A 15,828-nucleotide genomic window follows, 5' to 3' on the forward strand; every position below is an offset into this window, starting at 1 on the left:
TCCCTCCCACAGGCTTCCTGTAGAATAAAGCATAAATTCTTATTCGCAAGGAACTCAATGTACTGGCTTCAATATCCCTAAAAGACATTTTCTCAAGCTCTGTGGGACAACCATAGCCAGTGAACTTTGATGTCCAAAGTACAAATAATTCATCTGTACAACAAAGACTTCCCTGGAGGCCTGCTCTAGACAGTGCAGAAAACTCTTATAGAAACTGTCTGCCGTTATCATCATCTGCTTTAAATACACAGCAAGTTTATTTAAACGTACCTCCCCTAACAAACCTAGGGCACCTGCACTTATACAAACATGTTTTGTACCTACAAACAACATACAAAGCTTCCAAAAGAAAACATTCCTTGAAATACACTTAAGACCAAACGTGTGACTGTTTTTTGTCACAATCCATATCACACCACTGTCATTTATTCACCTGCCAAGGGAGGCTTCTCAGCATGAGCCTATACTGGGTAACATGCTACTAGCATCTTCTGCTGCATCTGCAGCCAACAGTCTCGAGTAGCAGAATTTTAACACTGAACTTGAATTTTGACAATAAGGAAGCCAGAGTTGAACTCAGAAATGTACATCAGTGGCTCTGACAACAAGAAAACCCGGAACTGCAGAGAAACAGCAACAGAAGATGCCATTACCAAAGCATTTGTGCTTTTTCCTGGCGATGCTCAGAGCTTTTCCCCCACCTCACAGAGCTCTCTTTTTAAATTATTTCTTCCCACTGATGTGTCTCTTTATTCCTTCGGTGCAAGACTGCTTGCAAGTCTTATTACAGTCAGGGTTGCTAGATGGCTGAAGGTTATCCCTTTTTTAGGGGCAGAGCGTGCACAGATCTATATCCTTAAGAATAAACACGCAATCTTCAGATGGCCACAGAACCCACAACTTTTCACACATAAATACTTGACTGAATCAAGTGAGACTCACTAAAAAAAAAATATGTTTGAGGCACCTGTAACACAGGACACACTTCCTAGCTGAACACTTCAATTAAGGACTTCTTCCAAACCTGCATTTTGGAACCGACTCCCGTGTTCAGTAAATATTCTCATTTCACAGAAGCGATCGGTTTTAGCAAGCTGCAACGAAAAGAGTTAAGAAGCACCACGAAACAAAATTTTACCAGGAATCGTTCCTCCTTTTCAAGCCAGCGTTGATCTTCTTCCATCTCTTGTTGTTGTCGTATCAATCTCTCCTCCATGAGATGTGTGGGTAGAACCTGCCCCATTCCTCGTATGTCCAAAGTGCCTGAATCCTACAAAACCGAGTTAAGTTTATGCAATCTCAAAACCACTGACAATTTGTGAAAACAGCTGCAAGAACTTACAGATTATAAAAGAGTGGATTTTTAAAAGCCCCAGCGCACAATAGCAATCAAGCAGAGTTCCTCGATCTGCTTATAAACTGAAGCAGGTCATCAGAAGAAACTCTTTCCAACTGCAAACGTTTTATTTGCCTTGCTCCTAATCACTGGAACCAAAAAGATTTGAAAAATCCTGTTTTATTTTTCAATAACGTTGTCACTTCATATGCTGCACTTCAAGTTGGACAACAATAACATTTATCAATTTCCTTTTCTTGTGCAATAATGCAACTATCCAGTTGTTAAAGCTGCAGGATATGTGTTTTACCCAAACCAAATACCCTTTTCTGTTTCAGCTGACACTTGTAAATCACGTCATGAAAAAACTTAATGGATTTTTTGAACAAGCTTTTATGTATGTCTTTAGCCTACAATACTCTGTATGTGATATCCCAACGCTGTCTTGAAATCATTAGCAAGTAATGTATAAATTAAAATTTTTAGAGAAGCCGTGGTGAGTTTGCAAACTAACTTCACTGAGGCTGTCTACAGGTAACCAACTTCCCAAGCTTTTGTGAAAACTTTGGCTGTAGCTTATTAATACGAACTTGTGCAAAGTATTCACATGCTTCCACCAATACTTTAGTTTAACTATGTTGTGCTTGAATGAAGTTGTTTCTGTGGTGAGTAATCTCAAATTGACCTTCTAGAACAAACAGGAACGTTGAACTACTTGGGATGACGGCCCTCAACTATATACAGCACGAATAACAACAACATGGCAGCAAGTTGTAATGGCAGAAAATATGACCAAATCTGCCAAGAATTACCTGAGGCAAACTGAAGGCTTGGACACCTATCTGCTCTATTGTATTTCAGGTGTCAACCTCAGTTCTCACTTAAAAATTTACCAGAGGAACAAAGAACAGAACATTGCTTAGAGAGTGCAAGTGGATTTAAGACAGAAACTGCAAAAAGAGAATCTTTGTGGAAGGATAAAATAGAATGAAAAAAAGTATAAAATATTGGAGAAGAACAGAAAAAAATGATGGAAGGTTAGAGGGGGAAATAATTTTATATTCCTTGCAACTATACGCAATTGTGAGAGGTTGAAAAGCATCTACCAAGAATATAACTCAAGAACAGTTTTGCAGACCACTTCATTTTCTGTTCCAGATAAGTTACAGAGAATCCTTGGATATATTTGCTATACTGGGTATCTCCCATGAGAGGTATTTTTAAATAGGTAATGATATCACAAATTTTAACATGAATTTTTCCTCCTCTCTTAACACCACTAAGTTTCAGTAAAGCCTTCTTCTAACAAACTCAGGATAACTATCATCACCCATTTAGTCTCAATGTCTTAGTTAAGATGCTACGTAGTAGTAACTTCATCAAGAATTTGTGTAAAGAGTACAAACACTATGTCCAATCTCACATAAGAGGATTTGGTTCAAAAAGAACTGAATTCAGTCATGACTCCAATCCTACTCCAAGAAGGCAACTTAAAAAACACCCAAGAAACATACTCAATTCTCCTACAATAATCTCCAGAGGTATCTGAAGAATAAAAAAGTGTGTTTACTGTACAGAGTGCATCAACAGGTGTGTCAGTTCACGATACCTCCATGTTTGGTTGCCACACTGGTATTTCCTGAGGTCGATGGTTCCAGGAATCTGTTTGATCCAAGAGAGAAGCCTGCCCTGGATAGATGCTGCCTGCCATGGCTGGTATCCCATGAGAACCAGGGTAGCCCGATACCTTTAGGGAAAATGCAAAAGGTATTATGTAAGCAAACTTACGTTTCCCCGTATGTAATAGATTTTATTTTTTCAAGGGAGCAAATATGAAAGTGCAGAATTGACTCAATTCAAGTAGTCACTGCAAGGGAAGAGGAGATGCAACAGCAGAAGAAGGGAGCCAAGCCACAATATGATAAAAACTCAAAGACTTCTACGATCTGAGGAAGCCTACCCAAACAACAGCATTAGAAAGTATGTTTCAACCTCTGTAGTCAAAAAGATCAAAGTCCTCTGATGAACAAAACCAACCGTATCGATACATTTATAAGACCTACACATGCAGAACTCATGTTCAAGTTAATAGGAGCCATGCACACACCGCCCTGTGGAGCCATACAAATATGTACCCCCCAGTGCATATTACAAGCTTAAGCCTTGAGTGACTGCATGTAATTACTGTGCCTAACTGCACAGCCTGAGAACTTCCCCACAGAAAAATCAAAGTAGTTTTAATGAGCCCGAAGTATTCCAATTCAAACAAGGAAAACCTCCCCCACTCCACGGGAAAAAGAACCTCGACTGAGTCTGTTGTATATGGATGTTGATTTGAACATACCCAAGAATACTTAAAGGAGGCTATCAGCTAACAGAAAATAAAAACATTTCAGAGAAACATCAGGGAGCAGAGTATCAATAAACCCAAGGAAAGTGTGGCAGCTAATCCCTGCAATTTACAACGCAAGTAATTTCATAGCTTAGAAAAAATGCTAACATGAACATTATATTCCTTCAGTAAATATGAAAATGTCTAATGTATTTCACTTCAGTTTTCAAGAATTTGAGCACTGCATCAGATTCGAAAATACCTGTCATCTGGAGTAACCCTACCAGGCTCAGTTCAGGGTTTGTTCTGATGTAAAACAAACAAAAAAAAAAACGTTTAAGGCAACTCAATGAAACTAAACTGTGTAAGAAGTGAATCAGTGTCACCAGCTGCAACTGAGTTATAAACTCCACGTTTGAAAGAAAACACGCAGTGTTAAATTTAATACCTGGTAGTGATTTGGCTGTACCATATGCTGTGGACTCGGATAAAACCCTTCACTGGATCTTGGACTGGGGTAACCAGGCCTGCTGGGCTGTAAGTATAAAGGAAAAAAGTCTTTAGAAACAGAAAACTAAACACACAAAATTCCTCTTTGCTGAAACAAACATTTACAGGAGGCACATCACAAAAACAAGCTCAAAAAAAAATCCCTGAAATAAACATTCTAAGTTATTTACACTTCAAACAAACAAACAAACATACATATAAAAATTAAGTTTTCCTCCTTTTTTTTTTTTGTCTGGAAAAAAAAGAAGCTGAATTGTTTGCTAGATATCTGTTCCAACCTAGATGATTCTGTGATTCCGTAATAAATAACACGCTCTGTACGTTTTTGGGGCATATTTAATTGTTTGCACCACAGGGCCTTCTCTGTACTGGTTAAGTCCAGACAGAATATCACAGAAAAGAATGATTCTTAAATCATGTTTCCAGGTGCAAATAGCGTAGGTTCCAAGTTTATAATCTGCATTACGTAAAGTTTTGCCATTAATTTGTTGTTTTGTGACTGTTCCCAGCAGCAAATTCTTTTGCTTCAGTCAGAGTACAAATTAAGTTTTGTTTAGCATGAATATTTACACACATTATTGTGAAGACTAAACTTGGTTCTGATTATTAACCCCCATGCAATTCATTGCCTCAAAGTGGAAGGTGCTTTTGATCATACTCTGAACCCCATGTCCTTCATTATACATGCTTTGGGTTGCAACCCATTCCCAGCCAAGAAAAAACAGAAACAGTTTCTATTAGAAAGGAGCTAAAGAAGAGCTATCACATTATTTATCTGAGTATCTTCCTTTACCCCTTCAGGAAAAACACAATACTTTGCACGTAAACAAAGAGGAGGTATAATCACAGAAATACATGAGAAAAGTCACCAGAAATTTGGAAAGCCCAGTTCAAAAAGCTGTCTGAAAAGCCTGTTTTCCTGCACACACTGAACAGATCTCCCTTTTGCCAGAACAGGCACAGAAACTTCACACTAGTGGAAGAAAAAATGCTGGAAAAAGTTTCTCAGAAGTGTACTTTTATCTTCCAAGAAGCAGCGTTCTGTTATTTGTACTTGATATTAACCTCTGAAGGTACATTTGCCTTTTTTCCTGAGGAACAGTGCTGCTGGGTATTTCAGAAGGGAAAAAAAATCAACCAAAGAGGAAAACAAAACCCAAACCAAACCTCATCGTTTTGCAAATGGGCTCCTGGTGTCCCTCTGGCAGTTAAAAGCTACTTTCACAGTTCTTTAGGACTACAGAATTTTATCATCACTGCATGAAAAATGTTGTTATCACTCAGTACTTGTTATTTTTGGTTTCTAACTAATCACTGCAATCCAAGTAATTTCATAGTACAGATTGTGATAGCTGTGAATTATCTGAGAATGTGTAGGAATTTAAGGCTGTGAAGTAAAAGGGAGTTTAAGCCCTGTAAAGAACTGAAACTTTTGTAATGAATTGTTATAAGAAAAATAGTCAATTGTTGCCATTAAAAATTTACATAGTAACTTGAGATGCTTGAAATTCCTTATCTGTAAAATTCAACTTGTTCAAATGTCATTAGCATGCATATCCATATTTTACAAAATCACACTGTACAAAAAACCTAACCATTTGACTGTATTGTATATACAGTGAGAGTACCTCAAAGAGTTAAAATACTGAGACCCCCTTCTCCCCCCTCCAAAAAAAGGTATGCAGTGGTAGGAGCATTAATTTCAATCCTAACACATCTTATTTCAGCTGTTTTCATTTATGTGTCACACCCAGAGCTATGATGATGATCACTTCTACTATGGTGTAGCTCATTCATTACATTAATTAAAGGTATTTTTAAGCCCTAAAGACTACATTCTTAAACAATTTCATAATAATAAAGTGGCATATTGTTCCAATTCACGCGGTTTATCTGCTTCTGTTATTTGGTATGTTGTCTGTTTACATATACACCGAATCCTGTCAATCTCAGGTGCCTAAACAAGTTGATGGATTCTTCGCCTTTCTCAACTCTGAAATGAATGCAGCAGCTTCAGTGTCTGTATTTCTTGGTTGCCATAAAGCTACCAAAATGGAGAACCAAGCTAGGAAATCTATCAGGCAAGAAGCTAGATATGGGGAAACCAAACAAAAATAAGTTGCCTTCCTATGGCCGTTGGGGCAGCAGAAGGGGCACTGCTACTACTACTAAAATCCCTATCAGCACTAGAGCTCAAGTAGAAGACTACAGGAATTTATCACAGATTGATTAGGATGCAGGTATTATTCCACATCACAGCAGTGACTGCACAAAATTAAATCCTCCCAAGTATGGACTTGATCCTTCAAAGTGCAAAAGAAATCTTTGGAAAAGCACACAAGTTATGGAAAGAAGAACGCACTCAGCAACTGGAGAGGTTTGACTACCCCAACTGGAGAGTTTATCAGGGACATCCAAACAGGGCAGACATGCAATGAAACAAAATTAAGTGTAAACTAAAACACATAATGTCCTTGGGAAGTAAAACCGTTATCTGTTTGGAATAAGAAAAATACAATTAATTAATTTCTATTCTGTCATTGATTTTTATAAATAAGCTTTACAAACATCTGAGATCTCACCAGCTAACGTTTCATAGTAGTGCTAGAAGAAAGAAAGAAAAAGCCAGGAAACATTTTTGTGGCAACTATGGGAGTCTCTTGCAAGTTAAACAAACAAGAAACAGAAAATTGTCAGTGCAAAATTATAGCACAGATCAGTTCTAATAACAGCCTAAGCAGAGCTGGGTCATTTCAGGCAAGCATTAGCAGATGATGACAAAATTGGGCAGAACGCCGTTCTTAACCAACCCATCAAACGAGGCTTTGAAGAATAATAATCCTTTTAATCCAATTTATTTAATATTATTACTTTTAGAAACACTCATGCTTTGTGTTCTGATATCTTAGCTACCTTGGGAGGAGCCTCATCCGATCCTCCTGAGTCCCAGGACACCGTGACTTGTCGCCTGGATTCCATTCTCATTCGTTCTTCTTGCTGCAGCTTCTCTTCCTCCAGTATTGTACTAAGAAAAACACATCGTATGTAAGTAAAACTCCAGCTCCATGTCTAACAAACCTCGGAGCTCCCACATCTCTCAAGCTAATGAATACTACATGAAAGAGTGAGTGAGAACTTTTAAGACAAAGTTCTTTTATGTATATTGGTTCTGGAAACCAGTATCCTGAAGAAATACATCTGTAGGGTTGTCAGTGTGCTTTCAACAACCGAAGCAGCACCGGGCTTTCAGAAAGCTGTGGTTGATCTACAAAAAGTTTTTTGCATGTTAACATTTCTTTTGATGTGTAATTACACAGAGAAATCCTCAAAGACAATAAACCAAGCACTTACTTGCATGAAAACTTATTTTTCACATGAAAATACCGAATTGCTGCAAAGGATCAAAACAAACCGAAAATACGTTCTTTATGGAAGCTCAAATGAGCTTCAAATCACTGGGATTTTTCCCTCTGTTAAACAAAGCAGTCAAAAAAAAACATCTCAAATACCATGCTTTCCTCTTACATTTCAGCCTAACCAGGAACACATTCAGCAAAGCAATTCAGCAAGACAGAAATATCTGACAGCATTTACTCAGCTTTTAAACGCTCAGGTCAGAAGGGTACATTTTCAAACAAAGCGCAAGACAGTAGTAAAACTAGTTTGCTACTTACCACTGTTCTGACTATTAAAAAGACCGTTTGAAGTTCAACGTGATACTGCTGCCCCCACAGCAGCCTCCTCCCAGTTCTGCTATGTGGATTATTAATGTTGGATATTTGCCATTTAAGAACTGCTCAGAATGAAGCTTTGGACGAGGGAGCTGCAAGCTACATGGATAGTCTAGAGATCTGAGCAGGGCAGGTTATTTACACGTTGATCTCCCCAGAGTAAAGATAATCCCGTAAAGGAGCTATCCCAGCTCCTTTAGCACTCCAGTTTCTAGAAACAAAGCTCGGTTCTGAGTTTATGATCTCCTGCTCAGACGACTAAATAACCACCCAGAATTACTCATGCAAGGGATGAGATCAACTACAGCAATCTATTCTAATCTTGGAACTTCGCTGCTTGTTTCAAGAATAAATTCCTGCTTGGTCGGAGACTAGAACTTTGCCTTTCCTCCCTGAGCCAAAAAAATTCATGCCACTTCTTAAAAGCAGGGAAGTCAGCTCATCTCACTGCAGCCTACCCGAGTTTCTGAGTATTGCAGCAATTTCAATCCATCACTGCCGAAGGAACACAAGAATGTGGAACAAAAACAAAATCAGACAAAGTTATTTGCAGCAGTCATTCTGATAGAGCTATTGCAGACAAACAGCTACAGCCCGACAGAGGCGACTAAAAAGAAAATCCTTCTACTTTACCACCTCTCTCTTCCTACAGAGTAAGGAAAAAGAGTATTTCTTACGTGAACTCATGAAGAATTAGCAAAAATGCACCACTTTAAGGCTAGGTCAGACTTCAGATATTCAGCATGCATTTTTATGTATCGTGAGAAATCAGTTGGGACGCATCTGGAGCCACGAACCACGATTACAATCTTTGAAGAAATACCTCAAAACTTAACCAAAAAATACCAACAAAACAAAAAACCACCTACCCATACGAATAAAATGTGCATTTTTTTTTTTAACCGAAGCTGTTGATATGGCAGTTGCGCTAATGCGAGCACAAGGAATGGAACAAAAGTCAGCTAAAAGCAGCTGACTAAATTTAGAGATGGCTTATTGACAATTTGGGGCCACGGGTATAATTTGTCACAGCCCAGTCCTGTTTTTCCATAAAAAGGAACGAAACACTGCTACCTATCTGCCTTGCTGTCAAAGCCATTTTATCTGTGGTGTCCCAGTATTTAATACCATACCATTAACCTCAATCGTATCACTCAAAATGACAAATTTTGACTGAAATGATTTGTTTTTCATAACACAGGCTCAGCTTTCTTTCTTAAGGCTCTAATTCATCCTGCTATTCCTTTGCCTGTGTCATCACGAAGACCTTTCCCTCCCAGCCCGGCGAGTAGCCTGGTCAACGGCTGATGAGCTGCAGCAGAATTTGTACCGGATGCCCTTGACTACTACCGACAAGAAGAGAATATAAAATAGAAACGCCTCGGAGAAGGATCACTCGAAAAAAACACAAGGAATATAAATGACTCACAGAAATGTCTTTGTTTTCACAAAGGGAAGACCAATCCATAGATGGAGCACAAGTGTGCCAAGAGATATTTTTGACCTTTTCTCGGTGCAGCTGCTTGAGGACTCTCAACGGTTTATTAGAAATTGCAGAGGTCAGGGGAGTCACATCTAGGCATATTTTCCCAAACGGCACGTATTTTTAGCAGCAGAGAAGCATTTCTAGTCATACGACTTCCCTAGCAAACCTCAAGGTAGAACAAACAAACCTAAGTCGTCTTCTTGGCTATGTCTGATGAAAACCTCTACTATTAAAGTTTGCTTAGTTGATAAACTTATTTCACTTTCAAAGAACCTTTTCACTCAAATTTGCCCGTGGCATTGAAAAGGAAACATTTACTGGGAGGTTCAAAGCAGGAATATCTGAAATACTGAAATGCAGCCTTACATTTTGAAAGACAAAGCAATGCTCGTATTTGCTCATATGTGGTGTGGGAACCTAGAGGAAGTGCTGACCCTTCAGCAAGCAGCTTCTTTTCTCTTGTCTGGCCAACAAAAATACAAGGTTGCATGGAGATGAACACATTTTCCCCATACAGCCCTAATTTAAGAGCACTTTTGCTGGACTTTATTCCTAATGGTCACTGTCAATGATCAAAAGGCCAACAAAGTGTTTTGCAACCTCCATCATATATATCAAGTATGTGCTACAATTTTTTTTTTGCCAGATGCCACAAAATGACGTGACTTAAACTGCCTTCATTCTTATCAGTTTTGGTCCTTTTGTTTATAAGCAACATTTCAAGAGCTGCAGCAAACAGTCACAAGAAGGCTCAAGTCCCATTTTCATCAGTTAACTATCTCTTTGCTGTCGTAAAAACAAACTTTAGGAGGATGAATCAGTCATTATTTTACTTTTTATATTCTTTTTAGAGTTGAATCTGTATTTAACGCATGACCTGCAGTCCAGGGATCATCTGGGATCATCTACTCTGGTAAAACCTGCGCTTCTTCATCAGCAACCAACAGAGGGCCTAATCGACAATCTTGTCACAGCAATGATAAAACTGCTCCTGATTTTGCTATTTTTATTAGAGAAGAATGACTAGCAATAGGTACTTGGTACAAAATTCATTCAATGATGCAATGAAAATGTCACTGCATGACATTAATTTAAAAAGCTCAAAATCAAAATCTAGCTTAACACTCAATACTAAAAGGAGTTTTACCAGAATTACAGCCAAAGGGATGTGCAGGGCACCCCAGCTCAGAAGCACAAGCCTGGGAGAAGACCTGTAAGAAAGCCTGTACTAGTGCTGCCTTACCAATACAAACCTGTAGCATATTGAACAGAGCGAAGGATAGTTTAAATTTAATAATACACGTGTGAGGTGGTATGTATAATTGGTTACGGTGCTGTAGGTAGGCAGAACTCATTCTGAACAGCAACACTATAAGGGTAATAGTGCATGATTTGGGTCTGTTAAATGCTTAAATGGACCTAGGAAGTCAGGAGGAATTAAAGCTGGAAATCCACCATCTATCCATTTGTTTCTGTGTTGGATGTGATGACTAACTCATCCTTTACCCGCTCTGGACAGACCAAATACCACAAAATTCCCGGCCTTACTTCCCCCCTAATAACACTATACAAATTCTACAGAAATCAGCATCTTTGCGTGGCACAAGCAGCTGCAAGTAAAGTTTGTGCAAAGCAGATGTCACTACAAAACGGGTAAGGCATCAAGTGAACCGAGAACAGATGAAATATTCGTGCTCCCATCAGTACTACTTCAGATGCAGTAAAGCAGTTTTTTCCCAAAGCCACGGTCTTTGTCGTTAAAAAGGGAGGAATGCTGCAGTGTTGTATCGTTGGCTTTAGGCAAACAAAGTCTGCTCTCAGCTTGAAAAAACTACCCTGGCTCCTATCCAGAACGAGCAGCAGCCACACCACGCAGAAAAGGCCACCAGGGAAATGGCTTGTTTTTGCAAGTTCATGGGAATTGGAGTTTTGAAACGCAATCCTTCCTCGTTGCCTGAGACTGCCTCGCCATGCGGGAATTGGCAACCTTTCTGACAAGAGGCTGACTCTGCGAGCAGCGAGAAGAAGCCCTGAGGACAACTGTGCTGCCTGACTTCCAGCAGGGAAAGGTCACCATTTTGGAGTGGCAGAAAATTCTTCGCTTTGGTGAGAACAGAAACTGGATGCTAGGGTTGCAGCGGCCCCAGGAGAGAGCTTGTTCTCTGATGCTGCTTCCAATCTCCTAGCATGACAAGAGGAGGAAAAAAAATTTAAAAATCCCTCCTTGGTGCATTTTTCATCCAGAATCAGAGAACCATTGAGGTTGGAAGGGACTCCCAGAGGTCTCCAGTCCAATCTCCCAGTAAAGTTGATGCACAGTGAGGTCAGGTCGCTCAGAGCCTTTTCCAGGCAAGGTCTGAAAGTCTCCGAGCGACCAGCTTCAGTGCTTATTCATGCACTCTGGGAAACATTTTTCCTGGTAAATGATCAGATCTTGCCTTGCTGCAGATTTTGACTGTTGTTTCTCACCCTTTGCCTGTGCGTTTCTGACGAGAGCCAGGTTCTCGGGCATTGGTCCATCGTGTCTATTTGGTGATACCTTTTCCTCTCTTTCCTCTTCTGACTCATGCTGTTAGGGCCATTCTTGCCTTTGCTCTGTCTCTCTGAGTAGTCTACATTTTCTTCAGCCCCCAACAAACTCACTTCTCCTTCCCTTGCTGGTGAGGTACCCTCCCTTGGTGGGTTTACACATCACAGCCATCTTCCTACTCACATTTTTTAGGGCTTCATTCTCCTCTGTGCCAGCCAGTTATCACTACAATCTGACTACAAACTGAAAAGAATCCTATCCCTCCAGAGTAAGAAAAAAAAATAAAGAACTGGCACTTTCCACCTAGTATCCAAACCATACTACTGAGTCCTATCTTCTCCTCGTAATCCCTACCCAGGCCTACCATTCCTTCCTGTGTGATTAACTCTACACAGAAAATATTATAAGGTCCTTGTGAGAAGGGTATGTCCTTCTCCAGATATGTATACTATAAGTCTACACAGAAGCTCCCAGAGTAACAGACAGTGGAAGGTTTTACTGAAGAGGAAAAAAAAAACTTAAAAGGCAGCTACAGGAAAAGTTATCCATACAGCAACTTTGAAACAGCATCAAAATTATATTCAAATTGCCTCTTATTTTAATGACCTGTGAATTCTCTTCTAACACAAACATCCAGTGACAGCACATATTATGTTACGAAAACAAAACATACCACAAAGCACAACTTTAAAAAAAGATGTCAGCTAAAACTGAAGAACTTGGTAATGAATCACAACAAATTCAACAATTTACAGCAGTACAGTACCTACACGTTGTTTGAAGCCTTCACATGTTGACTTAGGCAAAATAGATACCGAGCACTCAGAAAATCACAAAAGTGGACACAAATATTAAACTTCTCTATATGATATCTCAGGAATGTTTCAAAGTTTAAATATCACCCTTGTCCTGTGGCTGGAGAAATGGGTATATGGACTCTGGAAAAAAATACTGCAGAATATGCTGTGGTGTGAATTTAGACTGGTGTCAAGTGTGTGGTCACACTTACTGCAAGATAGACAAAAGGTAGGCCATCCCATTTTACAAAGGGCAGAGTAAGTCCTGGCTAATTACAATGCATTTATTGCAGGCTCCACAGTTGCACAAAAAGAGATGCCACGGGGAACTTGTGTGCTAGATATATTATAAAACTGACTTCCAGCAGCACTTCAAAATTTTGCATGTTCTACTGAAAATGCTCAGATGTCTAATTTCAAAGCATCTACTCTGAAACCTGGTGATTCATTTCTTTAGGAAAATACACATTTGTACCCCAAAACTGCATACTACATGTTTGACTAGGTAATCACTCTGAATTCTTTCTACCCCCCCCCGAGAACTGTAGCATATATAGCTAAAATTATAAACAAATTACTAGTAAAAAACTGTTTTTTTTCTTGGAATAGAAAGATGATTCATATTTCTAGTTATTTGAATTCATTGCCTAGTTTAATTTTCTCCAACACATAAGGTCCAGAATTCCAAAAACAGTATCACCAACCTGGCCCCCTGGAGATAAAGCCTTGCATTTTTGACAGAAAGAAAACACTGTAATGGAAGGTATAGCAAAAGCAAATATTTCTGAACAAGGAAATGACCTTTCAGAAGTAAAACCCTACCTGAGTTGTGCTTTAAGTTCAGTAAACCTGGGTCGTCTGCTAGGGTCGTAAGCCCAGCACTTGGTCATAAGGCTGTAGAGGGTAGGAGGGCAGTTTGGAGGCATGGGGAGCCGCTCACCGTTCTCAATCCGCCCAATTACATCATTGTTCTTCACTCCCTGGAAGGGCTTTACCCCATGCATGAGGATCTCCCACATACACACACCTGGGGAACACACACAAAAAAAACATTTCCTCTGTGTGAGCAAACAGAAAAAAAAATGTTAAAAAAGAAAGCAAACCTTTCCCCCAGCCCCAGCACACAAAGCCTTGATTTTAAGAGGGAAGAAAGGAGGTTTAATAAGAACGGTGACTAAAATAAAGGACAAAAGCCTCCTTTCAGAGTTGTTATGCTCAGGAATACTACATGTTAGAAATTCCCAGAGTACTTGGCTTGAGTCGTACAGCCAAACAATGCGATTTCTGCTAAAACATATAGCCAGGGAATCAATTTTTACTTACCAGCTGACAGCAGCAAGGAGGGATGTGTAGTAAGATTACACACGCAGTACCAACCAGAACTATTTATGAGGAAGCATGACCCACAGCTGGCTCACAGCAGCCTGGTTTCACATTTAGCTACGCTTTACCTATTGTAAATCAGAATGGTTGCTCATATTCAAATCTACTTTTCTTTCTTCTTCTTCTTTTTTTTCTTTGAAGTAGAATGAGCTGTATTTGCTTTTCCCTTTGACTAGTTCCAACTGGCCTGTTTCGACTTGCATAGTGTATTTTCACTTTGAGGGTGTTTTAACGCTGGCACTGGTCCCATTTTTTTTTTGTGCTGAAAGTATGTAATAAAACAGTTTCTGCTGAAACTATGTTAAAAAGCACAAAGGGGAAAAATGGTCTGTCAGTTTAAGATCAGCCAGAATGTTCCACAGGCTTAATTCTTCGGACTACACTAGACTTTTCTTCATCCTATTATAGAACAGGTAAAAATCACATACCCTTTGCTTAAAAAAAATCACGCTTCAGTTTGCGAAGAGGGTGAACACTGCTCTTACTTAGTCTCATCGTCTTTGCTCCTTTACGCAGCCTTTCTTTGTTCTGTCTGTCCAGAGCAGCACTCTATAGACTCTAGCTCGAGCACAGGTGATCAGATTAATAGAAAAAACATGCATATTTAGGGAAAAAAGATCGGGGTTTCAGGATATTCCTGAAAGTTAAGCCTAGACTTGACTATGTAGAAAAAAAAAATACAGAGAGAGAAAAGGTGCTAGAAGAAACTGGAATTTCCGAAAGAACAATAAAAACAGCCGAGTATCTGGAAATTACTCATCTTACAGCAATTAAAAACACTGAACTTCTCGGACAGGACAGTAAAAGCCGCACCATTTGGGTTCACTTACCAAACATCCACACATCACTAGCTGAGGTAAACCGTCGGAAGTTGATTGACTCTGGAGCCATCCATTTGATAGGTAATTTTCCTTTGGAAGCTACGGGGAAGGCAAGACAAGGCAGGCTGTTATTCCACTGCTGCGCTCAAGCAGCTTTGTCTCCTCAGGGAAATAATTTACAGGCAAAACCCATCTCCAGTGAATAACTATCAAATTCGTACATGAGATTTCTGTGCCACCTGGCCAGTTCTGCTGGTCATCCTCTAGAGAGGGGAACAGCACTTTGCAAAAATATACAGACTGATTAAGCTCCTTTTTATTTTAAATCAATTCTTAATTCAAAATGCAACTATTGTGGTTAAGAACCCTCTGGTACGAAGTCTGAAACTGTCACAAATTTTCAGCTAGGGAACAGGTGTTTGTAAATGACTGATCAAAATAAGGGTAGCTTGCTTGGCCTTACATTAAACAGAAAAAACAACAACTCCAAAACAAAGCATTTCCCCAAACCTCCCCCCAAAAAACCCAAAAGCACGACAAGAAATGACCACGTCAAAAACATTCCTCACCTTCTCAGCAATTAAATCAACTGTAAGTAGCTCAGAGTGAAATGAGACAAGTGAAACAAGGAAGCATACTGAAGCGTGCGAGGACAGACAACGGATTTTTAAAATACATGACTGTAACTTCGAAATTTATTGAAGATTAAATTTGTAAAGACAGCTACATCATATGCACCACATTTAAATGTTGCAATTTGCCACCACATAGCAGGAGAACAGAGATGGCCTGTTTTTCCCTATCAGGCACTGAAGGACATCTCACAGCTGCTGGAGCCACTTAAGCTCAGTCTTCCATGCAAAATGGGGGGAAAAAAGTAATTTCAAGCATGTTTTGTATTG

General features: G+C 39.5%; 1 protein-coding gene across 7 annotated transcripts in view; it reads right to left on the reverse strand.

Moving 5' to 3' along the window:
- The window catches only part of PTK2 (protein tyrosine kinase 2), a 204,724-nt gene that overhangs the window by 18,054 nt on the left and 170,842 nt on the right, over positions 1–15,828 (reverse strand). For 6 of the 7 annotated variants that reach the window (XM_050708969.1, XM_035561708.2, XM_050708971.1 and 3 more), the window contains 6 exons: positions 14,936–15,025; positions 13,545–13,749; positions 7,092–7,203; positions 4,117–4,203; positions 2,946–3,083; positions 1,139–1,270 (listed from right to left, as the gene is read on the reverse strand). In XM_050708969.1, the coding sequence (XP_050564926.1) occupies positions 1,139–1,270; positions 2,946–3,083; positions 4,117–4,203; positions 7,092–7,203; positions 13,545–13,749; positions 14,936–15,025 (764 nt within the window). Of the gene's footprint in view, positions 1–1,138; positions 1,271–2,945; positions 3,084–4,116; positions 4,204–7,091; positions 7,204–7,852; positions 8,350–13,544; positions 13,750–14,935; positions 15,026–15,828 lie in introns of those variants that run through there. The other variant, XM_035561710.2, reaches the window with a different exon arrangement.

Source organism: Cygnus atratus, chromosome 2 (genome assembly GCF_013377495.2).
Source record: "Cygnus atratus isolate AKBS03 ecotype Queensland, Australia chromosome 2, CAtr_DNAZoo_HiC_assembly, whole genome shotgun sequence".
Lineage (NCBI taxonomy): Eukaryota > Metazoa > Chordata > Aves > Anseriformes > Anatidae > Cygnus > Cygnus atratus.